Below are 25,278 nucleotides of genomic sequence, written 5' to 3'. Positions count from 1 at the left end.
CATGTGGGTGCGCTGGCTAGTGATCGGGGAAGGTAGCTGTACTCATTGAGCAATAATAATGTTACCACTGCAAACCAGGCCCTGGTAGCTCGCTTCACATTCCTAAAGCCACTGCCGAGTTCCATTTACCTGATCAAGCTCCTGCTCCAGGGCACTGGCTGAATTGGCCAATCGCTGAAGCTGTTCCTTCTCGTCCTCAAATTCTTCCAGTTTCTTCTGCAGGTCTTCCTCCACCATGCTCTTGGCTTCCTGGATCTGTATGAAAGCTGCCTCCTGGTCTAGCATGTCTGCCTGAATTGGAAAGAGTGGGAGCAAGAACAATGTAGGAGTTGCAAAACATTTATTAGGATTTTTAAAAATGTTATTCATTCAAGTGGTGTCCTGGCTGTGCACAACAAGAGGGATCACAGACACAAGTAGGACTACACTTTAAGGGTGGAGGAGGCTAAAGTCACGGATTGCAGTGCGTGTTCACCACACTGTTCATCACACTGTTCATGTGCCCTAAGATCTCCACATTATCTGTTCATGTGACTGCAAGCTAGTCAGTCTATGTGTGTGCTCCAACCTTCTCATGCTATTTGTTCACACGTCCAATGCTCTTCACCCTCTGTCCACGCATTCGTCCCCCTCTGTCCATGCACCTCATGCTCTTCATCCTCTATCTGTGGACTTGACACCCTCTGCAAATTGGCATCAAGGGAATCGCCCTCGGTCTACGGCCACAGGCTCGTTATCCTTTGGTGCCCCACAGGCTTGCCACCCTCTGCCGCGCTACATGTCCTTCCCCCTCTCTGTCTATGTACATTACACTCTTCACACGATTTCCTAGTTCTTAACTCTGCCCATGTGCATCAAGCTCTTTACACTCCAAGTCCATGGGTCTCAAGATCACATATTCCATCCATGTGCCACCAGCCTGTCACATTACTTCCATGTTCCTCAACACTCTTACACTGTCTGCCCATGTGTCTGCAAGCTTCTGTCAACCTCTGTCCAACCTCCTCACAGTCTACCAGTCTGCCACACGCTCTTTACACTGCCTGCCCACACAACACCTCACAAGGTCTGTCACTATGCCACAGGCTCATCACACAGTCTGTCCAAGGACCTTAAGCTTCCAGTCTGGCCATGATTCCAAACCTACTTCTACTGTTGGTCTGTGTGCATCCAGCTCCTCAAAATGTCTGGCCATAATCTCCAAGCACTTCCCACTGCATTTTCATGTGCCCAAGCTTCTGTCTAGACATGTGTGCTGAGCTCCTCGCATTCTGTCTGTGCTCCAGGCTCCTGTATGGTTTATCCATGTGCTCCAAACTCCTCAGACACACAAGCTGGAGATGGGGGGGGGGGGGGTGGGCGGTTCTCTCTAAAAATACCCAGAGGGGCCCCTGCACTGCTGCTGGTATAAGTCTGGCAATCCAGACGAACGTATAACTATCTTAAATAGGAAATTTAAGCTTTGTCAATGCATTAAAAAAGCACATCTCTAGCACCACAAGTGTTGTCTCCCCAAAATCAATGCTACTAAATCACAGGTATGAATTAGTTGTCGGCATAGTTCATTTCACTACTTAGAATATTGACACCTTTGCTTTACAGCACTTTGAAGTTCCAAGGCTGTGGCAAAAAGTGCTAGATGTTAAGAACAAAAATGTTTTTGCTCACCTCAATGGTTTGAAGCTGCGTTGCAATGCGCTCCTTTTCTTTGATGGAGCGGTGCTGCGTTTCCGTCAGTTGATGAGATAATGATACATTCTCTATCTTGAGGTGTTCCACCACTCCGGCCTGGGTCATTTGTCCTGCCTGGTGGATAACAGAGTAAACACATGGGATATAACAAAAACTAACACAGACTGAAGGTTTGTCTTTCAAGTGTACAACAACTTTACCTTTCTTGTTAAAACAGGAACAAAAAGTACAACGTGAATTCAGGCGTATGGAGAGTCGATTTTCAAATGGAACAACCAATTAATTTTGTTTAATTTTGGCTGGCATTAGAGACCACATCTTCCCTTTTGTATTAACTACATACAAGAGTGCTGTGCAGGGGTACACATTTCAACTAGCCAGCCATACAATTTCATTTGCCACCTCAATTCGGCATGTGAACACAGCACACCATTTCTTGCTCGCCAAGAATCAATTATCACTAGCCAGTGGCGGGTGCACATTTTTCACCCTGGTGTTGCAGGTTAGAAAGGGTGCGATGCAAATAGGGCACATTGAGGAAACAAGTGGGGGGGGGGTCAGAAAATGAAGATGGGGGTTCATTTTAGGTGTGTAGATAATCAGATTGCAGACTGTGTAAGTGATGCAACGAGGTCACTAGGAGGAGGATGCTAGGCGTTTTGAGGTATTGCTTGGAGGAATACTACATGCAGTAATTATTAACACAGGCATTCTGACCTTACTGCCATCCGGGCTGTTAAGACATATCACACATGACATTTCAGAAATACAGTGTTCTGGGTTTCTACAATTCTAAAAAATAAATGTCCAGCCCTGTTGGAGTATAAGTAACTGGCATGGGACAACAGCCATTTACACTGCTACTGATTCCGTGGCATAATAAAAGCACAAAAGGCTCAGTAGTGACCTTTCTGCACACTGCATATGCATTCACAAAGAGCATTCTAGCTCCCACAAATATGTTCATCCCACAACAGAGGGAGGTGTCCTGGCACACCCCTTCACAAGTGAGAAAAGCTTTTGGCAAACTGGGTGAAACATTCTTTTTAACCTCCGCTTTTCGGTAGAGGTCTCATTAAGGGAAATGACCTTCAATTGCAAGGAGGTATTTCATGTGCCAATTGTGCGGTATTCACTGCATGAAGTATTCCTAAAATAATGCAGGCAGTGTCAGAACTCTTGCCTACTCATTAGTGATAGGATGGATGCCCTCTGTTCTTTGCTCAGGGGAGGGAGACTGATTGACAGCTAAGCTGCAGGGTGTACGCTAAGCTTTCCCTGACTCACCTAGTAGTTAGTAGTAGTAGTCCATGGCAACTCTTAGGATGGCTATTGGGTGGTTAGGATCTAGAGCAGCAAACACATTGCATCAGAGATTATCCACACAAAGTGGTTATGTAAACATATTACCTTCCTTGGAGGTAAACATTTTAACTGCAAATCACAGATAACCAAACTTTAGTAGGAAGGGTCTTTTATTATTCAACGTCCATGAAACCGCCAGTTAAGGTCACCAACAATGTTCAATGGCTGGTGGATTATTTGGGAATGGACCGACGTTTGCTAAAATGGTATAGTTTGTTACCAGAAAGAGGCAGGCATGTTCCAGCTGTCAAGTTTAAGGCGATCAATGAACTCTTTGGAGTCCCAATGAACCTGTAGAGCTCTTGATAGTTTGTTGGTTGTACAATGACAGGCATTCAGTGCTATTCATTATACATACTCGGGGTTTCCTGGTGCTCCTGCCCTTTTGTGACAAATCTGCTTTGGGGTGAGAAGCAAGGCTTCTGAGGGAGCAGCTGGGTTAGAGGAAGTGTGCACTGATCCATCAGTCCCTTCTAGTCTCAGTATCCTCGGACACTGGCAGGGCTTTATGGTAAGGCTCGTCTTGGCATGCTTCTACACCCGGGTTTTCGCTTAGGTTTGGCATCACCTTCTCATGCTTCAGTACTGTGAGGAGTCGGGACTGAAACTTGGATACAAGGTAGCCATAATTTTGGTTAAAGACTTATTGAAAAAAAAAGGGGTTAGGAAAATGCCTCTCTGACCCTGCTCTAAGAGGAATTTCCCTCCCTAGACCAACACAAAGGATCAGTGTCAGAATATCCAAAACAAAACTATCCTGTGTCCAAAGTTCTATTCCGACCCTCGCACTATAAACTAAATTCTAAGGGGTAGATGGAAATGTCTTTAACCTCTGGTGGTTTAGAAAAGTGTTCATAAAGGAAGAATAAATGGCTCCAACACAAAAATTCTTCAAGGAAAAAGGTCCTTGCTCCAGAGTGTGGTTTCACTTCCCCCTGGATTCCCCTTTAATCTCCGAGGTTTCACAAACAGTTCTTTGTGCCTTTCATGTCCAATGTTAGGTAAGAATTGGTGCAGTCACACTGTGTGAAACTACACAAGACTTCTGCTTGGTATTAGGGACCCACCTTTTGGTATAGGTCTGTACTACACAAGCTGGTAGTGTCACTGAGCAGCCAGGCCTCAAGAGGGGTAAATGTGAGCTGCAGAACTGTACAGATTCAATCAGTCAATACACGTAACCAAGTAACACACTCAAGTTTTCAGTTCTAAACATATATTTATTTATTTACACATCAGGTTTTAGTTAAGCTTCTTTAAAAGGGTAATTGTAACAGTCAAGCAAACTTTGGATAACTTTTCAACGGTCAATAAAGTTGGTGAATACTCTTTGGATATGCTAATACATTTCTCCTACATCCTGAAGTGACTTCAATAGCAAGGATAGCATAGCATTCATATATAACACCAATATACTTTTTAGACTCAGAGTTTCAGGAAGGAAGGGTTAAAGGAATATCAAATGGTTAGAACATACTTTCTTATGAAGTAAAAGACAGTATGAACCATCTAATGAAATCTAGGTAAGCCTTTCCCAGCAGTAAATAATTGTTCAACAAATTACAACCTATGAGGGACAAGCGATGCCAAAGTCAATGGATTCAGAAAAATGCCTTTAGGGAGCCAGGACAGCCACAGTCAACAGGACAAAGTCTATAGTTCTGATGCATTTCTTGCATAAAGTCTTTCAGATAGTTCAGAGAAAATCACTCAAGGCACACAAGCTGTTAAGCCTGTGCAAAGGGGAGTTGGAATCAACTCAGAATGTTAAGCAAGTGCAATTCTCAAGTGAGATAGCACGACTTAATGCAAGAAGGCAATTACCCCGAAGCCCAAAAAGTACCTCTGGTTTTATGAAAAGTGGTCCAGCTGGATGTCATCTTGCTACAGCCAAGCAGGCCATGGTTCCTGACCCTCATTCGTGGGGACTAGAGGGAGGACGTCTGGAGATCTCCTGCGGCAGTTCTTGGGAAGGACTTCGGCAACTATGGGCTCTCCTCAATTCAGCAGCACTCTGTGGTTTCATCGCCTTGCAATCAGCACTGATGCAAATCAAATATCTCTGGTTGGACGTTCCTTACTCCCTCTGTCCTGAGCTCTGGCGAGGGGACTCTGGATCGGGATCTCCTGCTTCTGGAGTGTCAATCCCACAGCAGGGTGACTGTCCTTTCAGGACAGCCAGCCAGCCAACTAGGACTGGTTTCGCTCAGGCACTCAGAGAGACAAAGGACAGGGGAGTTTCGGGAACCTCCCTCACTTCCTGTCCTTCCAGACATACTGGAGCCAGGGGCGGGCTTCAGGTCTGAAGCCCGCCAAAGATAAAACACACAAAGGGCTCAAATATTTCTCAACACGCAGAGTAAAAGCCAAGAAAGACCTCACAAACAGAAAATGCTGAAAAAAAGAAGACAGGGGCCTTTTTGACAAAATGGACACCCATGGGTGCTGTACTGCAGCTGAGGGTTCAGCCTGTGGTAAAAAAAAAGCACAATGGTAGGAAAATTAAACCACTTTCACCAGCCATTTAATGTTACATGAGAAAGCAGGATAAGGGGCTACTAAGTAACCCCCCAAGCACTCCAAACAAGATGGTGTGTGTGTTGGACCTACAAAAGGAAAAAGGTAAATATGATCAATTTCACCTTACTATTCTTGGGAACAGTAGTTCACCCAAGAAAAGGTATTTAAACCTTAATAGAAATACAAAGGACTTCTTAGTAACACTGCACTGAAGGTGCTGTGTGTCGCTATACAAAAAGCAGATGCCGGTGGAGTTTGTCAGACTCCAAAAACAGTGAAAACAAAATCCTCATCAGGGAAAAACACACGAGAGAGAGAGAATAAGGTCCCACTCACGCAGGAGTTAAAATTAGGTCCTAAGTCCAGCAAAAGAGCTGGGGGTCTCTAAGGTGGGAGGAAATTAGCAAAGACATGAAATTTCTCGCTAACAACAACCCTGATACACAACTGTCTGGCTTTTGTCTCCTTCAGGACACCTGGTATACTTTTCTGCCAGGGTGTTGCTCCTTCACTCCAGTTTACACAATCGCTTTTCTTACTCCCGATATTTCTTCTCAGGGCTTCTTTAGATCTTGTACATTTCTTGTTACTGCCTGGTATACTCTCCTGCCAGGACTTCTTGTATTCACACTCTTGTAATTGCCTGGTATACTCTACTGCCAAGACTTCTGTTCAGATTGGGGTCCCTGCCCACTCTCAGAGTTGTACATATACTTTGTTGGATAATGTAGCTTGCTGAAATATTATCCTGTCTGGGTTTGCCATGTTCTTGCAGAATCATACAAAAATGCCGACCTGGAAATTGCGAAGGCCGACTTTATTTTTTTTAAACACCCCTTTTACACCACATATATATGTATATATGTGGGGGGTAATGGGATATTAGAGAAAAATGGGGGGGGGTGGCGGAGGGTCTCCCCCCGCATATCTATGCGGTGTAAAGATTATTTAATAAAAAACAAAAGTCAGCATTTTCGGCTGTCGCAATTACATGTGGTCGCAGTGATCACATAGATCCTGTTCTTGCACTGTATTCTGTAGGGTTTTATTCATAGTTGAATTCTCCCTTTAACAAAAGCTCTTTTCGTTTGTTTTCGCCTTGCTTGCTTTGTTTACAATTATCACAGCCACAGAGAGCCGCGGAGCCCGTGCCAGGAGAAAGAGGCACTGTGATTCGACTGCAGTCCTTCGAAACCGAGCAGTGTGGGGGGGGAACGGTGTCCTGACTCCTGTCACGAGTTAGTAGATCCTGAAGCACTAAAAGACAAACGACTAGCAGGAGCAGAGCAAGGTCGCTTTGTTGCAATATTGATGCCTGCGGATCTGAAGATGGTATCATGAATTTGCCCCGATGAAGGTGGAAACATATAACCACCGAAACGCGAAAAAAGGATAAGGGGGGTTGGCTTCCAGTTTTTCCTTCTTTGAACATTTGGACATCTGTTCCCTCGTTTGGAACGTATTGAACATTCTGGAAGCACACAAAAAATTGTTTTTTGGCTAATCTGGTTTCTCTACCTATGTTTTTTGTTCCCCCTACATGCGTAGGCAAACCCAGTTGGGGTTTCCCATAAGAGTCCTGTAAAAAAGATTTCTAAAACAACTATAAAACTCTAGGACTCGTTTAAAACTAATTGCATATAAATACCCAGTGATAGATATCAAAGAATCGAGGGGTTTATAACCCCCATTTGAATTGTTTAGATTCTTCCACAATTTGAATATATGAACCTGCTACTATGAAATTGTTTTATCTCTTTTCTTCTTTTTCTAACTAGAGGATATTTTCCTCTTTTCTTTTCCCCTTTTTTAAGCACTGGGTTTTGGCTTATTCACGCTTTCACTTATCATTATTCTCTCCTTTTCTGTCCTTTCATATTGGTCATGTTAAACCATATGATTGACGAATGATGCAAAAAAAGTTTTACTTTCCGTTATATATGTTTACGATTTAGTTCATACCTTTTGGTTCAATTTTGCTACTGAACACACTGTAATCTTTGTTAGCATTTTTTATAACCTTAAAATAGTAATAATTTATACACTGAAAATGTTGTGGTATATGTGGTTATCTTTTACATGAACCATGCACTAATATGGTCTAAATTAGGGGTGGGATTTGACACAAGAGAACCCCAGTTATTACAAGGTACTCCACTAATTCAGCACACTAGGCTAGGTGTTGAGTGCATTTTCCCTTTTAGCAGCATTACCTTGTTGTGTCATTTTGTTTACATTTATTTGCTTACGGCATGACCGTCGATACGCCCTGGTGTCCCCACTGTCTCTGGGTGGACACATTGGCTCTTGTTGGTGTTCCTGTTTCTCCCACGGTCAGCCGGTGAAGGGTTTCAGTCTGTTTCCATCTCGCGACCGCTTCCTGTTCATTTTCCAGTCTCTCCCAGCTTCCACTTAACACGTCTGCTTCATTCCAGGATACGTTAAGTGCAGCGCTGCTGTCACCTGTGAATGCCTAGGAGTTTCTCGTCTGCACCTGGTGCTGCCGCAACATGTCCTTCTGATGCAGCAGCTTCTTTCTCCTTGCTCGAAGAGCCACCTGGCTCCACCATGCTGGTCTCAGCCTTCCAGTCTCTCAATCCTCGCAGAGAGGCACAGCTCTCTCCTGCCAGCAGCAGAATTTGACTCTCTGCTTCTACTCTTTAAATTTCCTGGGAACAGGTGTATGTGAGCAACAACTAGCGCGCTTGCTGGGCTTGTGGCTTCCTTCGCTCTGCATTGCCAGATTCCTCTTCCTCGTCCCAATACTTTGGTAATTCTGGGAAAGGAAGTTCATTGTTGACAATTGACTTTAAGTCAGTCTTCAATGATTGATAGGTGGAACTGGAGAAAGCGGTTTCATAGGTTTAACTAGGCAGACTGAAGTTGGCAGATTGGCCTATAGATCTGGGGGAAAGGTTTTCCCTATTCTTCATAGGATGATGAGATGTAGGACAATAGTCCATGAGGGTATTAGATTTGGGAGGGTTATTTTCAAGGGAAAATGGGGGAACTGGAGAAAGCGGTTTCATAGGTTTAACTAGGCAGACTGAAGTTGGCCTATAGATCTGGGGGAAAGGTTTTCCCTATTCTTCATAGGAGGATGAGATGTAGGACAATAGTCCATGAGGGTATTAGATTTGGGAGGGTTATTTTCAAGGGAAAATGGGGGATACCATGTCTCACCCGATGAAGCCATGACATCTCCCCGGAGGATGTCTACTCCCATGTGATCCTCCCTCATATAGCTGCCCCCAGGGTTAGGATCAGGTAGCGGTTGCCATCCCCAGGCCACATGGGAGGAGGACACCCCAGGGAAATAAGTGAGGACTCCACCGGATTCATCATAATAGTCTTCCCCGATATGTCCAGTAGACAAAGTAATGTAGCTGACTCACAGGTTATATATAGAGCAGTAGTCTTCAAACTGTGGGGCTGGCCCACCCTAGGCCAAAATGGACGCAGAGTGGGGGCTGCATGGTTCATTAAAAAGGGAGTATAGTGACTGCTTCTAATACAAAAAATGAGCAGTTTTGGCCGGGTGGCAGCAAGATTATTTTTAGGGTTCAGGAAGCACAGCATACAAAATGTGGATAGCATTATTATATATGAACACTGGGATCACAAAGGAAAGAATATCCATTCAAACATTTGGTAGACACCCAATGATCGGGGGCCGCCACATTTAAACGTTCCCAGTCAAACTCTCAAGATGTGACCTCCACTCAGGAATGCCAGACACAGTCAAGCATCTGGGGAGATCTGGTCTTGGCTTTGTTAGGCAAGAATTGATGTAGTGTCACTGTGTGAGACTACACAACACTTGTCCTCTTGGTATTAGGTAACCCACCTCTTGGTAAAGCCTGTACTACACAAGTTGGTAGTGTGACTGAGCAGCCAGGCTGATCTCAAGAGGGGTAAATGTGTGCTGTAGAGCTGTAGCAATGGAATTTGCAAATGTTTATTTTTATTGACCGTTATAGTTTATTACAAACATTTTCACTCATATTTTTTATCAAACTAAATTTCCATTCAACTAAAATACAAAATACTTCAAATCCTAAAGATGATTATACATGCATATAAGACGTTACTACCATTGTCTGTTATTAATTAAGATCACGGTTAGGGAGAATTCTCATAAATGTGCTAATTCCTCTCTACCTTAGAGACCCCAGCTCTTTTGCTGAACTTTGGGACTCTGCACTTTTAATTCTGTGGGTTTTACTCGTGTTCTTTGAATATGGAGTTTTAGACAACTCCATGGGCATCATCTTTTTCATGTGTGTCACACAGCACCATCAGTGCAGTGACACAGCCTTTCGGCTGCCCCAAGGTTTAAATTCCCTCCCCTGGGTAAACTACCGTTTCCCAGAGAATGTAAAGTTAAATTGACTTTACTAGTCTTTTTAAATTCCTAGACGCAGCACACCCTATCTTACAATAGAATGCTGGAGAGGTTACCTAGTATCCCCTATGTCTAGAAACTTATGTAGCAGTCAAATGCTACCCTTTCCTATCGAAATGCCTGGTGCAGTGGTTTTACAACGAACTACCATGATTTTTCCTGACCGCGAACACCGGTAGCTAAAAATCACGGGAGCCATGTTTTTCAAGATGGCGTCTGAACCCCCTTTGTTTAAACATGTCCCAGTCTTCTTTTTTGCCATTTCTTTTTGGAAAGGTCCTCCTAGAGTTTGTCTCTGCACTCCAAACTAGGTTTGGTCCCTTTGTTCCTAAACCCTTTGGCGGGCTTCAGGCATGAAGACCGCCTCTGGTGCCCGAGTGTCTGGGGTGGGCAGGAAGTCAGGGAGGTGCCCGAAACTCCCTGTGCTTAGTCCCCTAGGAGACCCAAATGCACTCTGACATGATTGGCTGGCTGACTGTCCAGCAAGGACAGCCACCCTGCTGGGTGAGTGGGAGCTAGGCTGGAATGAATAGGAGAAAACTGTTTAAAAGGAGAGTCTCTTGGACTGAAAGGCAGAGTCGACCACTGGAACGAAAGAATCGAAGACCAGCTGGAAGAGGACGTCTGCTGCAACTCCTGGACAGTTGGTTTGCCCGGTGAAGCCCTGCTGCAGGTCTGAAACACCAAGTTCACCTTGACAGAGAAGCCCTTCAAGGACGACTTCTTCCTTTGAGTTGGTAGGACCAATCAACTTGTAAGCCACCTGGACACCATTCTCAGAGCTGGTTGTATTTTCCTCAGAGTGCTGCAGGAAACCGAAGAGACAGGAAGAACACCACCAGTTTGTGCGCTTTAAGACAGCTACCAGAACCAAAGATTGCCAGTTTGCCAGCTTTGCGACCAGTCCCCGTGCAGTGCAGGAGTCCCCCAACATCCTCCCTCTTGTCCGCACGAGTGAGGCTCAGGAACAGCGAGATCTGCAGGAACTGCCAGGAACAGAAGTCTTCAGCTGTATCTTTTTCTTCTATACAAGATAATGTGAAAACCCGACCGAGAGAACTTACCTCTCACTGCGAACAACTTTGACAACTTGCAGGCCTAGTCAGCTTGTGATCCGACATATGAACCTTTCTTCTGTGAACTATTTCCGAGAACCGTGGTAAAGACTTTTCCATTTAAATACCAGAACCATTTTTACCTGTACAAGACACTTGTCCACTGACTTTGGCCTAACTATAGCATTGAATCAACTCCTCTGGTGAACTCAAAATATTTGCACTGTTAAAGAGTAACTCCATTATTTGTTTTATTAACTTATGCCTTTTTGCTCCTACTTCAAATGCTCGGACTGCCATTTTGCTCTTACTTCAAAGTAGTTTAAATGTCTCAGAACCTGATAGTGTAAAGTACTGTGGTATATTTCTGTGAGATATGGATTGCCTCCTTCTAGTGAATGTTTTTTTTAATGACTGTGTGATAAATTAAGAAGTGTTTTACCAAGAAACCTTGAGTATATGTGTATCTGAATACTTGTAATTATAGATCTCTGTGTAACACCCTTACAAGATCACATTCCCTCTTGAGATAAGCCTGGCTGCTCAGCTCGCTACCAAAAACTGTAATACAGACATATACCAAAGGTTGGTTATGCTTACACCTGTAGTCCTAGTTGTGTGTAGTGGTCCCAAAGGGTACTGCATACAAACTTTGCCTAACAATCTTCCACCCCATAGTCCCTTTACCTGCACTTATGAGTCACGTGTTGTCTGCACTTCCGTTCTGCATTGCATTTCTCTGAGGCTAGGTATTTCTGTGCGCCGTACATGTCGCTCGTTCATCCTACAGAACGGTACCTGAAGTCACAAGGTAGGCAGGGCAGGGCCAGGTGTATGGGGAAGATCTTTGTTCTAGGTGGAATTATACTTTGTCTTTTCACCAAGGTGGTGTTTGTCTCCGCCGCGTCATTCGTTCGGGGCTACATATCCCAGAAACCCCAGTAGTCGCCCATTTGAGGCTCTCCCCGCGGGGTTCCAGCAAACAGCCCGGTAGGTGCTTACTTTAACGGATAGGGGGTTAGAGATTCTCTGTTCCTGCCATCTTTTCTGTTCCTTTTTCAATTGCTAATCTCCTTTTATTTTAATTTATCACTTACGAATACACTCTGGCAACCCTGCCCAGAACGACATTTTCTCCCTTATCCCTGGTACAGAGAGATTATTAAGAACCCGTCTTTAGCGTAAGCCTATTTCTGAGTTCTGCCCTTCTTGTCCTTCTGGTCACAGCAACCTGGAAACTGATCCTAGCCTATCTCGCCTGTCTTCCAGCAGGATATAGCAGGAGCCTCTAGGGATTAGGGTAACATCTCCCTACGGTCATCGATTCTCTCCAGAAGACCGGAACCTACGTTCCCCAGCAGCACCACAGAGGGTCCCCCCCCCCTCATGAGGGTTTCCCAGGAACCCTGTCTCTGTTTCAGTTGGTTTACCGTACCGGAGCGCAGAGAGGTGACCAGGTAAATTCTCATTTCGACAGTAAATCCTAAAGGATCAGGTAGATGATTTTTCCGTATCCTGACAGTTGTGTTAAGTAGATTGTATGGTGGTTGACAATTCAATCCAGGCATAACACTGAGGTTTTCATCCAAAAGAATATTGTGGGTCAAACAATACCATGAGGCACTTCACGTGGAGCTCGGTATAGAAAATGGACTTCCTTCTGACTCTATATTTCTGACATGTGTATCTTCATTATAGTCGCAAACGCCAGTATAGCAAGAGAAATCTCTCACATGAAGCAAAATAAACCAAAAAGCATCATTTAGCTTACATTTTCTTTTTTAAACTAAATGCGCAAGAAGAAAAAATAAAAACAAGCGGTGTACTGGTTCTGCTTGCTTTGGATTACTGGAACCAAAGAAATAAATACAAAGATAAATCTAGCCAATTTCCAAATTATGTGTAGTAGATCATTGTCACTTCAAGTAAACTCCCAGCGAGTACCCGCGCGGCACTATATAATGCTTTAACCCTTCTGCGAAGTGCCCCCAGCATGCTACAGCATTGTGCAATCAAGATAAACCTGGAAAGCACAACCACAAGCCCTACGCTCAGACGACTCCAGCTTTGTGCTGTGCATAACTTACTCCTGCAACTCACCTGAATTGACTATTCCAGCCATGTGCTGTGTATGCATAACTTTTGCATGCAACTCACCAGTCTTATGCTATGCATAAGGAACAAGTAATTTACCTTTAACTGTTGTTCTCCAGCATGGGTCTGGCATGGATTCACCTGCTCACGAATAAAGAATACATAGCAGTACATGCATGCACAACCACAGGAGGTGGCAAGGCTCAACAGAAGCAATATCCTACCTCCTCACCAGGCTCACCTTCAAGCAAACAGGTTGCGCAGCACTGCTTGGCCGACTCTGGCCTCCTCCCTGGAATCCCTGTCGATGCAGTAAAATTTCATGAAGGTGTGCATCAACCTCCACGTAGCAGCCCTGCAAATGTCCAGCAGGTGCACACCAGACAGGAACGCTGTTGTAGCAGCGATCACTCTGGTAGAATGGGCTCTCGGACGGTCAGGCAGTGGTCGGTTTGCCAACCAGTGACAGTGAGTGATACGGCCGGAGAGCCACCTGGAAATGGAAGTCTTGGACAGGGCCTTCCCATGGTTCACAGGACCAAAGATCACAAAAAGCTGAGAGGTTTTCCGGAAACTCTTCGTGCGGGTCACATGAAACATCAGCGCTCTAGCCACATCCAGCGAATGCAGAGTCCTTTCAGCCGGCGACGAAGGTGTCTGAAAAAACACAGGTAACACCAGGGGCTCGTTGAGATGAAATTCCGACGGAACCCTGGGCATGAAGGAGGGGTGCGTCCCCAGCACCACCCTCGTCTCGTTGAAAGTCAAGTAAGGCTGCTTGCACGACAGGGCCTGGATCTCACCTACTTGTCTTGCAGAGGTGATGGCCACGAGGAATGCGGTCTTCCATGACAGAAACTTGAGCGGGGCTGAATGCATAGGTTGGAATGGGACCCCCCCATGAGCCTAGTCAGCACCACATCGAGTTCCCACGCCGGAGCCGGAGCCTTCACCGGCGGGAACAACCAGAACAATCTCCTGATGAACTAAACTAGACGGTGCGACCACAGTGAAGACCGTCCCGGAGATCTGGTGTAGCGGGAGATAGCGCCAGATGTACCTTGAAGGAGAGGTGAGCCAGTCCCGATTTAACCAATGACAGCAACTACAGAAGTACTTGAGGTGCTGTGACCCTCAGAGGGTTGATCTTCTGCAGCCGGCACCAAGTTGCAAAGCGCTTCCATTTGTGTCCATAGCACTTCAAAGTATACAACGCCCGGGCCTTGGCGAGTACCTCCATGCAGTCCGTCGGGAGATCGTAGCCACCAAACTCTACTGCTGCATGAGCAAAGCCTTCAGGTTCAGAGATCCCGGGTCGTGGTGCAGAATTGTGCCTCCTTCACTGGCGAGAAGATCCGTGACCACTGGCAGCTTGACTGGAGGGGACGCTGACATGCTGAGAAGGTCTGGGTACCAGATCTGCCTCAGCCACAATGGTGCAACGAGGATCATCCTGCACCAGTGCAGTCTGAGTTGACTGATGACTCGAAGAAGTAACCGCAACAGAGGAAACACATACAGAAACAGGCCTTTCCAAGGGAATGAGACTGCGTCCCCCATGTTCTCCGGCTGGGGGAATCTGCGGCCGAACCTCCGGCACTTGGTGTTCATCACTGTCGCAAACAGATCGATCTGGGGACTGCCCCATTTGAGGAAATGGTTGTCCACTTGATCCAGCCGAAGCGTTCACTCATGGCAAGCACGCAGCTCCCTGCTGAGAGAGTCGTCAACAGTGTTCTTTACTCCTGCCAGGTGAAATGGAATGAGGAACATTCCCTGGGTGACGGCCCAGTGCCACAAGGCCTGCGCCTCTTTGGAGAGTGCAGGGGATCTGGTGCCCCCCCCTGTTTCCGGATGTAAAACATTGTGGCGGTATTGCCCGTGAAGACCCTCATCACTTTGCCCTTGAGGGACGGCAAAAACGACCCGAGGGCCCAAAGCACTGCCTGTAGTTTCAGAACTACGATGTGTAGCTGTTTCTCCTCCGGCAGCCACAGGCTCCTCGTCGTTCCAGGGAAACGTCTATCGCACGTCCCACCACCTTATCAATCGACGAAACTCCGCGTTGAGCGCAATCCTGTCCTGGAAGCCTCTGTCATCTGGACAGAACAGGCATCGAGGAATTCCTGTAGTGGCCGCAACCGCAACCTGCAGAGCCGAATCAGGTATATGCATGACAACATCAAGCCGAGTAGCGACTTGATGGTCTTCCTCTTCCACCCCTCATCCCAAACATCCAGGAGCAGGATCGCCAGGATGGTCTTCCTCTTTGCCTCCCGGCGCTGGTACAGGAAGCCCTCTTTCTCTTCTGGGATGAGCTGGAAAAGCTCAGACGGACGGGCGATCATGGAATGGAAGGGTCCCGCTTAGTCCGGCGGAGAAGCTCTCGGCTGTGGTGACGGAGGATCTTGCATCCAGTTGTCGTCATCCGTGTCCGTTGGCGCTGTGTCCCCCTGGAGGGGCAAGTGGAGGGCATTAACGGTTGGAATCGAGGTGTAGGATGTCTCCTCCTCTTCTTTGCTGGTGGTTGGCCCGTTGTCAACTGGGTCACTGGTGATGGTGCCGCAGTGGTGGCGTCGGCATCCTCCTCTGAATCTCAGACACCACCGTGTGGAGGGTAGAAAGGTGATCCTGCGAGATGTCTCTTGGAGGCACCTGGGGGACAGGGTCGCTGGGCCCAGCTCCCATGTCTACGGCTGACGGCGTCCCGACGTTCCCATCGTCACCACCCTACATGGTGTGGACGGAAAGTATGTCTTCCTCGTCCGACGAAAAATATCTGTTCCTCCGAGTTCTTTTCCACCCCCCTTTTCTTCGAGTCCTGAGGGGGGTCGGTCTCGGACTGAGGTCCGGCATCCTCTTCTCCGGAGTCTTCTCAATGGGGCCTTGTGTTGGGTCCCCTCAAAGGTCTTAAAAGCCCACTCAGGTTGGCTGGATACAGAAGAGGCATGCCCATGTGAATCACACGTGTTAGAGGCCCTGGCCTTGAGCCACATCGCCAACCGGCTGCGTCGATCCTTCATCGTGCGCTTGGTGAAGCCACGACAGATCTCACAATCTTCTTCTTTATGCGTCGGGTGTAGGCAATACAGGCACTGGGAATGCTTGTCGTCTGTGAACACATACCGCAAACAGCAGCTGGCGCACAGCTTGAAGAGGGAAGCACCGTCCTTCTCATCCGACATGATCTGCGCGGTGTAGGCCTGAAGAACTTCTGGAAGTTTCCAAGAAGAACACATGACGGTTTCTGCCCTTGAGGGGTGTGAACGATGCCAAAAAATGGGTCCCAGTTAATCGGAAGGATGATTGATGGAGTACACAGGCTTGATTGACCGAAAAATAAGAGATTTCCTATCAAAAAAGTGAGGAAAAAAAAAACAGAAAAGCTCAAAGAGCGAAAAGCGAGGACTCCCAACACTTCAACGTGCAGTAAAAATCTGACGATGGGTGCCATAGGAGGGGCTTAGATAGAGGGCAGTCATTGGCTGGGGACAGTATGAACCAGAGCTCAGTGATTGATTTATAGGAGAAAGACAGTTTAGAAACTAAAACTGTTTTTTCATTTAGCGAGGATTCCCAGCCTGACGGCAGGGAATATTCATGAGCATGTGAAACCATGCCAGACCCCATGCTGCATAACATATGCCTGCATTTCACTTGAAGTGACTATTCCAGCCTTGTGATGAGGAGGTTTCATGTCTAACAATAAGCACTTGATCCCCGAGCATTTAGTGCGCTTTATAAATGCAAAAATAAATAAATAGGGTTTCCAGAGCACATATGTGGAGACGGCAGGAAGTCTCCTGCCGCACACCATGTCATAGCCACAGGGAGATCAAGAAATCTGAGCGTCTATCCCACTGGCTTACTCTTCATAGCATGTTGGTTTTAGTTTCAAATAGTCCATGGGTGACATTCTAGGTCATTTTTAACCCAACTGTGCTGCTCTATACACACAGTGTCAGTTCACCCAGTTTTGACTGCCCTTTGTTTGCCTCCATGTGTAGAACATTCTTTGTCTCTGGCGACTCTAATTCAAAGGCTGGCTCTAGCCCTTTCACTACATGTGACATAGCAGTGCTGCTTACCTGGTCCCACCTGACCCGGGAGCCCGCCCCACAAGCAAGATTCATAACAAGGTTCCAGTGGTGAGTTAGTCAACACTTTTTTCTTCCCTACCACCACCCTAAAAAACTTTTTCAGTACGTGTTGTTTTTCCTTGCCACTGCATATTATGTGCCCCCTTATTTCAATGTTTCAAATTGGAACCAGACACGGTTGTCTGACGAAATTTAGTCTTGGATACTACCACTTCCAGTTATGTCCAAAAAGAACTCAAGTATTAATACACAAGAATTTTCTATTTACTACTGTTTTCTTGTGTTCCGTTTCTTTATAACAGGGGCCTCCTATTTGCCCTGATGAAGGCGGCTCATTAAGAGTAACACTGATCCAGCTGATGTATTTGGAGTTGGACATTTCCTCCGCCGAAACGTGCACCATATGCAAGGGGGTGATTTGCATTGTCAAAGATGCCTTGGGGTCTATGGACTATTTACTGACAGACCCACACTCAATACCAAGTAACCTGACCACGGTCCCCCTGCCACGTTGGCACCTGAAATATCATTTGAAAAAATAATTTGAAAGTCTAGATGTTTTACTAAACAAGGCACCTATAATACCATTTGCAAAATTCAGATGTTTGTACTGAATACGGTGGGTAGCACCCTACACCTATCACTGCACTTTAGCATAGCCTTTATGGTCTCACCAGTGATAAATGCCATGTTACACGATCAAGGACTATGTACGGATTGATGTACTGAAGCAAAACTGTGATTTCTATGTTTCCGCTTTTTTCTTTTATTTATGTCCAAGAGAGTTTGAATTTTCACACACAAAATATTTGTAAATGTATTCTTGTTTATGTTTGAATGATCTTTGTCTCAATACAAACCATGTTTTATTCATTAACATGGCTGTATGTGATTCTCTTTGCTTAAACCTCGCCTCCTTTCTGGACATCCCTATGGAACAGAATTTTAGAGTTTTTTCCCAGTAGTACCACCAATATCAGGATACCCGTCCACTAGGATATAATTGTTTCATTCATTGATAACATATGGGAGCATACCTGGTCAGTAGCAGTACTAATCTTCTTGGTTTATGGTTTTAGTTTTTAAGTCAGAGCTAACTTTTTAATTGGGGTTCATTCACCCTAAATAAAGTAAAGTGAATCTTCGCCTCAATACTGTTCGGGAATTAGGCTTTTTTCTTTGCTTTGCACCGATTACCTTGCCCATACCACGAGTATTTTCCAACAGTATAGTGCCTGGGCCGTCAGTCAATTCAGTACCATCAAATGAGAGGGGAAAAATAAAAAATAAAAATAGTTGAAATACCATTAATTTGTTTCCTTCTTATTCTATCCACATTTAGAGAGGCGGTACACCAGCGCTGATTAGGGATCGGGTCCAAGATCGGCAGGGACAGATAGAACCTTCTGTGTTCCTCTGATTTAGGACAGGCCCAGGCAATCAGTTCAAATCTATAGACAATCTAGAAAGTCAGTATTGCTTTCCATAAATGTGACCGGAGATAATCAGCGACTTCTTTTCTTTTCTACCACTTGAGACACCACAGATCACAATATCACTCACAAGCATTAAATATGCTCGGCTGGGCAAATAACTTTTGGTTTGGCTGCACCCCCCCCCACCCCCCCATTTTCTTCATGTTACCACATATTGCTTGTGAATAACCCTTAGTAATTCTTGCTAAGCAACCCACACCCCTTGTGTTTTTTCAGTTTCCAGAGCACCTGACAATGCACTGCAGACGCCAGGAGCCATTCAGTCAGGTTGTTGTGGCATACACCCGTTAGGAGGGATTTTCTTCAGCCCCATATTCAGGGGGCAAACAGGAACAACCTGTATCTAAGAGATAGGGGTGTCAAGTACCACTCTTGGTAATGTGACTGAGCGGTCAAGGCAAAACTCTTAGGAGGGCAGCACAGTAGCTTGAGGTACAGTGTAATATTCAATGAGAGGATGTCAACATCTTTATATTGTGAAAAACATACTGCGAGGGGTCAGAAATGCGAGGCGGATCATTTTGTGAAGGATTTTCAAAAGATGCCATTTTATTAACTCAAAGGTTTGGATAAACGCCTCACTATCCCTTCCCCGACTACGATTTCCCTGCCTAAAATGAACTAAAGGAACCACTGTTGTATGTCCCTCACACTTGTATATACACCAAATCAACAAGGAAATATATGTCAGTTCAACATCAACAAATATACCAGTAAAGTTCATATCACAATAGCTTTTTCTCCTTATGACCTGGGTGAATTCCCCTTCCCCAGATTCAAACAGAATTTTGCTGGACTGTTCAAAAAGGATAGGAAATCCTGGCTCGTAACAAAACGTTTCACTTCATTTCTCTTTTGATCCAACTTGGTAACACAAAAGTTCCAACCTGAAGTCCACTGACAGTTCACACTTGTTCAACCAAGGTTTCTCTCTTCTCACTTGTAGACAAGGTTTTGAGACAACTTTTCTTATCAGCAGAAAATATTTCCGTACTTCATTAGTTTCAAAGAAAATGTCTTTGCCAGGATATTTTAGTGCCACTTTACAAAACCACTTGCTTGATCTCAATATTACTTCACAAAAAACACTTTAGTGATTCTTCAACTTCTCACTTTGTCAGGATATTTAGGCACCACTTTATAGAACCATGTTGTTAGTCTCAGTATTACTTCAACTGCTTCTTTGAGAAATTTACCCCACCACAGTACTTCAAAAAATGTCCACCTGGTTTACTCTCCTGCCAGGCTTGCTACTACAGCTCTCTGTTCCGGTATACTCTCCTGCCAAAACAGAACCAATATGTACAAAGTCCGTTGACCTGGTATACTCCCCTGCCAGGCCTACTACTACCATCCTCTGATCTGGTGTACTACTGCCAGGCCATACCAAACTATTAACTCCAAGTACTTCTGTGGTAGGGGACAACTTCCAATGATTTAACAATGTCTTTTGTCTCACAAAATCAAGTTTAAGAATTCTGTCAAGGGAAACAAGACCCAAACTGGTGCAGTTTGTTACACCTATATGCTTACCACACACAATGCATGGTATGCTTCACTGCTCCCGAATATCTGTTATCAGAAGGGCAACCCTCCTATCAATCTTGCTCCACAACTTGTGTATAGGTGCGTTATAAATGCCATATCATACCTCTGTATCATTAATCAAGAAGTGAATTATTCTTTTGCTCCTTCACACTTCTTTTGGCGTTGCCAATGTGAGTTTAAGTAATTTCCTAGTAGGACAGCATCTACACACGGGCAATAGTCTTTACAAACACTGAAACATAAACTCTCAATTGTCTTCTTTTGGATTGGGCAACACTGGTGGTTTAGGAATTGCCTTCGTATGATTTTCTTTTGGCTTTTGCAATAGTGGTTACTATTCTTCTCGGGTTACTGCCCTTTGTTGTGGTCGACTTTTACTATAATCCAATATGTGAAAATCACAATCTTTAGATGGGATTTCTAAGTTCTTATTCTCCCAACTGTATTGTTTGAAATCAGCTTGGTATGCAACATCACTGTAACCTTCTTTTACAATAGTTTGGTATTCAAAATGTCTGGGCTCAGCCAGCAGGTGTTTACGGAGCTCCCCTGTGTCACAATCGAACAGTGAACTCCCTGGGTCTGCGATGCACGTCCGTTTGCCTTGTTCCTCCAGGTCTTCGGCTTTGGTTTTCCTGCGCGGCCGGCAACCTTTCCTTTGCGGCTTCCCGCAGCCCGTATTGATCAGTTTCAGAGCTCTCTCGGCTCCAACAGCGATCCGGTGCTCACCTGCCACTGGTGAATGCTTGACAGTCTAGAAAACTATCAAATGGTGCGCTTTCTGCTGCGCAACCTCTGTAGCGGAAATCCTGAGCATATGTGATCCTCTCAGGACCGACATCAACTTCATACGCCACTATGGTCCTGGCTCTTCTTGGATTTCTTCCTATGTTGCCACGTGGAGGGGTCAGAATTCCTCCACTCACTACTACTGTACGCCTGCTTCTTCCTCAACTTCATCTTCCTCCTAATGGCCTGTACCTGAGGGGGCCTTTTATGCCCCTCAGTCTCCCTCAGTTGTGGGTCATTATTCTTAATGGGCTGCAACTCACAGTCTTGTGCCTTTGCAGTCCTCTTCTTTGTCCCAGTACTTTGGTAATTCTGGGACTCGAAGTCAACAACATCAAAAGTACTTCTTTCAACATCTTCTATTTTACGATAGGCTATTATTAGGAGATTGAGTCTCTGGGAAAATTATGCAAGGGGGGGGTCGCTCATTCTTCCTGACCTGTTCCCTGCCCCACACCCCATGTGATCCTCCCGCAGAACACCACCCCAATGGTCAGGATCAGAAACCGTCAGCCTTTCTCTGGCCACACGAGAATGGTGTCAGACGAGGTTTTCTAGGTCAATCATCTCCATTTCATCACAATACTCAACTGCTGTGCAGATAAGTAAAATTGTTATGCAGTTCACAAGTGTGTAACTGTATGAAATAGAGTTCTTGCAGTGTCTTTAGTAGAGTGATAGGGTCACCACGGGTGTCTACGATAAACTGATGTCATTGGACACAGTCGACAAGTTGAGGTTTAAAGGCAGGAGCAGCCCTACAGATAAGGGGTGTATCAGCCACATGTACCCCCTACAAATTGGTAAACACTCCCAGAAAATAAAAATAGGCAGTAGAAATACTCCCATCAAAAAATAGGAAACTTACACATAAGGTGCCTGCCCCCTTGCTTTCAGCCACACAGGTTCATGGACATCTTTGGACAAGTAATACACCAAGTGCCACAGGAAGAAACTACTATTATTACTGCCTGATCTGAAGAAGTAAACATGTATATTTTAATGTGCATGAATAACTAGCTGCAAAGAAATATATATTGCAAAAACATTTGTTTTACAGTTAACATTTTTTCTACTCACTTATGAAATACTCCCATTAGGAATGGGACTTACTTTTTTGCTCCCTAAAAATCATTTCACTCCCAACTTTAAAAAATAGGGATTAAAATACCCCAACTTCAAAATGATATCTGTAGCACTGAGCAGGGCCCAGTTTAGTCTGTAAATCAAAATTCATCAGAGGCAGTATGCAGCTTGGAACCGACTCTTCCGGTGGGATGAACACTTATGCGTGGAGGTCGACTTTGGGGCCACTGGAGATAATGGTGGGCTGCAGATGAATTGTCCTGATGCTAAGGGGTGATAGAGCCGTCTGGTAGCGGACTAGGCCGGACCAGATACAGGAAGGTACAGGCTGCGATCTGACGGCACAAGCCAGGTACGTCTGGGGTTCCTCAGACCCCCAGTGGACTTTGACTCAACACTCTCTGGTTATCAGGTGATTTTATAATGGCAGCACTCGGGCAGCCTGCTGATTCTGCCGTGTGGCAGGCCGTGCAGGGCCAAGCAGCAATGCATATTCTGGTATGAACAGGCCTTGGTGTGGATCGTAACACAGATGTGTTCGCCGGATCAGGGGGAGGGAGTGTTGACTTTACAGTTCGCTCTTGTCTGTAGAAGACTTCTCTCCGTAGGCCACTGAAGAGAATGACCGTCAAAGTACGATCTTGGAGAGATGCCGCAGTAGAGCTTCCCAATTGATCCTCTTTGGTTGCAGTCACCTTCTCAGGTGCTGAAATCTAAGGTGCAAAAGTAAGACGCTGGCTTCCCTATTATATGGGGAGTGGAGTGTAAACTCGGGTTCTAATCACAATCGTGCAGCATTCCCAACTTTTGGTGGCCACCCAATCCTCTGAGTAAGTATCAAAAGCACCTTCCTGAGAGGCAGAACGTTTCTCAGGGGGGAATACAACACAGTTGCGACCCTAATGCTGCATTAGATTAGGGCACACTAGGGCAGAGGTAGGCAACCAGAGGCTACCCAGATATTTGGACTTGCTCCCCCCCCTAGGATCCCTCACCAGTTATTATACCAGCTCACACTGATAGGAAAAATATCAATAGAGATGCAATTTGCCTACCGCTGCACTTAAAAAAAAAATAATAAAGTATAAGTGAACCAGCTTGTGAAAGCTAAAAAGTGCAGGATGCTCACTCCAGGGCTATAGCTTAGAGCTTTCTGCCCAACATCGAACACCTCAACAGAGTGATGTGGCTGCAAAAAGGGCTTTGGGATGGGCTGAAGGTCATAGGGCAGGGGGATCAGAGGAGGAAGGACCAGAGGAACCAATCCAAAGCAAGAGAGTCTACCTCTTCACCTTGTCAACCACAGATTCCAGTTTCGAGCCCCGTAATCTGATTTTATATAGACTCTTGCGTGCACCCGCACCCCCGCTTCGGTGTGCCGTAGAGCAAGTCCTCACCGATGTGCTTTACTGAAAATGATGGCTTTACTATACAAACGGCCCATGCATACTTTCACTTTGTGCCTGTCCTGAGAAAGGGGCACACGCTTGATAAACCAAAGAAAGCAAAACCTGGCAGACCAGCAATAGTTTTCTTCAGTAAACCTGCAAACATGATATAAAAAAACGTTGTTCGCCGTAGCCAACCTCGATAAAGTGGAAAGGAGACCAAGGAATAAAGTAGCAAAATGTCGAGCTTGCGTTCAAGGGTCGGATCTTCCTAATCCCAAGTAAGAGGAAAAGCAACCAGAGGGTTGTTGGTGTATTGACTAGCGGGGCTCCCGGGAAGCTCTGCTTTTATACAGGGGCAGTGCCTGCAGCACGCAAACAGGAGCTATTTTTGGTCAACATCGTCATTCAGGAACACGTACAAATCGAAATAAGGTTCACGTGACTATATAGGTAAAATAAGGACAAGTAATATGTATCCACAACAAGGTGAAACACCCACCCTAATGTACATAACTACAATAGAACATAACAGGGCTCGAGAGCTAATAATAAAAAGTGGTGGGACTCTGACCTATGCAGTGGAGAGTGACGTCACATGCAGTGAATCTAAATTGAAAGAAATGTGCATATTTCATTTTAGGACGTCTTTCTCAACTCAAAGTTCACAGGACTAATACGCATTCCCCAAGAGAACCTCTTTTCTTAAAACATGCTTGCTTAATCGAAAAGGTGTGCACTTTTTACATGTTATAATGTGTATGAAAAAGTGTCCTCTACAGCAGAAAATCATGTGGTCTCACAGCTAAGGACATGGTGCTGTTTTATCAATTGGGGGGAAGCACTTAAAAAAATAATACTTGTAAACACACAGGGAGGACGGTGTCCGCCTTCTGAAAAAAGTGGACGGACTTCGTCTAGCCGTGTATTCCATCGTCGTATGCCCTAAACCAACGTCCCTTCCCTAAATATTCAGCTTAACCCAATTACATTAGCAACAGACATTTATCAAAGGTCTATGATTTTCTTTTTGGTTTCAGCAAATAAAAGAGCAGTGTTAGACTTGTTTTTTTTTCTTCTTTTTTGCAGTTAGTTAAAAGAAATTTGAAAAATATTGTTTAAAAAAGGTAAACAAACCAGTCTTTATTGCTAATTTGGCTTTAATGCCAGGAGACACTTCTTGTGTTGGACACATTTCGAAATGAACTCATATTTGTGTGCTTATAATTGATTTTGAATATCCCACGATGAATAAAAGTTATAAGTGAACTGGGAAGACTTGGTGTAAGTGCCCTATTTCTGAGGGTTTCCTTTTTTGATATGATGAATTAGTGATGAGCTTGAGTACCACATAACATTGCTGATGTACATTAGAACTGAGCTCCAATTGTGTAATGTGTGTTTTAGAATTGTAGATAAACGCTCTATTTAATTGTAGATGTGAATGTTTTTTATGAAATATTTGTTATAAAGAATAAATAAACGACTATTTTTTTATATAAATCTGAATGGTATGTGTTAATCTAATCAATGTTAATACATACAGAAGGGGCAAACACGAATGGATCTGGGGAAGCAAGTGAACCTGTGAATATATTATATTGTAACTTTTTTTGTAGAGGGCTGTTCAAAAGAGGTCCATAAAATATTCCCTCTAGTCTCTCTGGAGTTTGTTGGGTTTTCTTTTTTAAACATATTTGAAAACATTCTGTTGGTGTAACAGAAAAAGCGAGCTGAAAG

The 25,278-nt window shown here is 44.9% G+C and overlaps 1 protein-coding gene across 3 annotated transcripts in view; it reads right to left on the bottom strand.

The window, feature by feature from the left end:
* GOLGA3 (golgin A3) overlaps nucleotides 1-25,278 on the bottom strand; it is a 594,692-nt gene that overhangs the window by 421,400 nt on the left and 148,014 nt on the right. For all 3 annotated transcript variants that reach the window (XM_069620010.1, XM_069620008.1, XM_069620009.1), the window contains 2 exons: nucleotides 1,669-1,806; nucleotides 130-291 (listed from right to left, as the gene is read on the bottom strand). In XM_069620010.1, coding sequence (XP_069476111.1) covers nucleotides 130-291; nucleotides 1,669-1,806 — 300 coding nt within the window. The remainder of the gene's footprint in view (nucleotides 1-129; nucleotides 292-1,668; nucleotides 1,807-25,278) is intronic.

This window comes from Ambystoma mexicanum, chromosome 10 (genome assembly GCF_040938575.1).
Source record: "Ambystoma mexicanum isolate Mex_15411 chromosome 10, UKY_AmexF1_1, whole genome shotgun sequence".
Classification (NCBI taxonomy): domain Eukaryota; kingdom Metazoa; phylum Chordata; class Amphibia; order Caudata; family Ambystomatidae; genus Ambystoma; species Ambystoma mexicanum.
The sequence above is the reverse complement of the archived record's forward strand: the minus strand, read 5'-3'. Positions and strand labels throughout refer to the sequence as shown.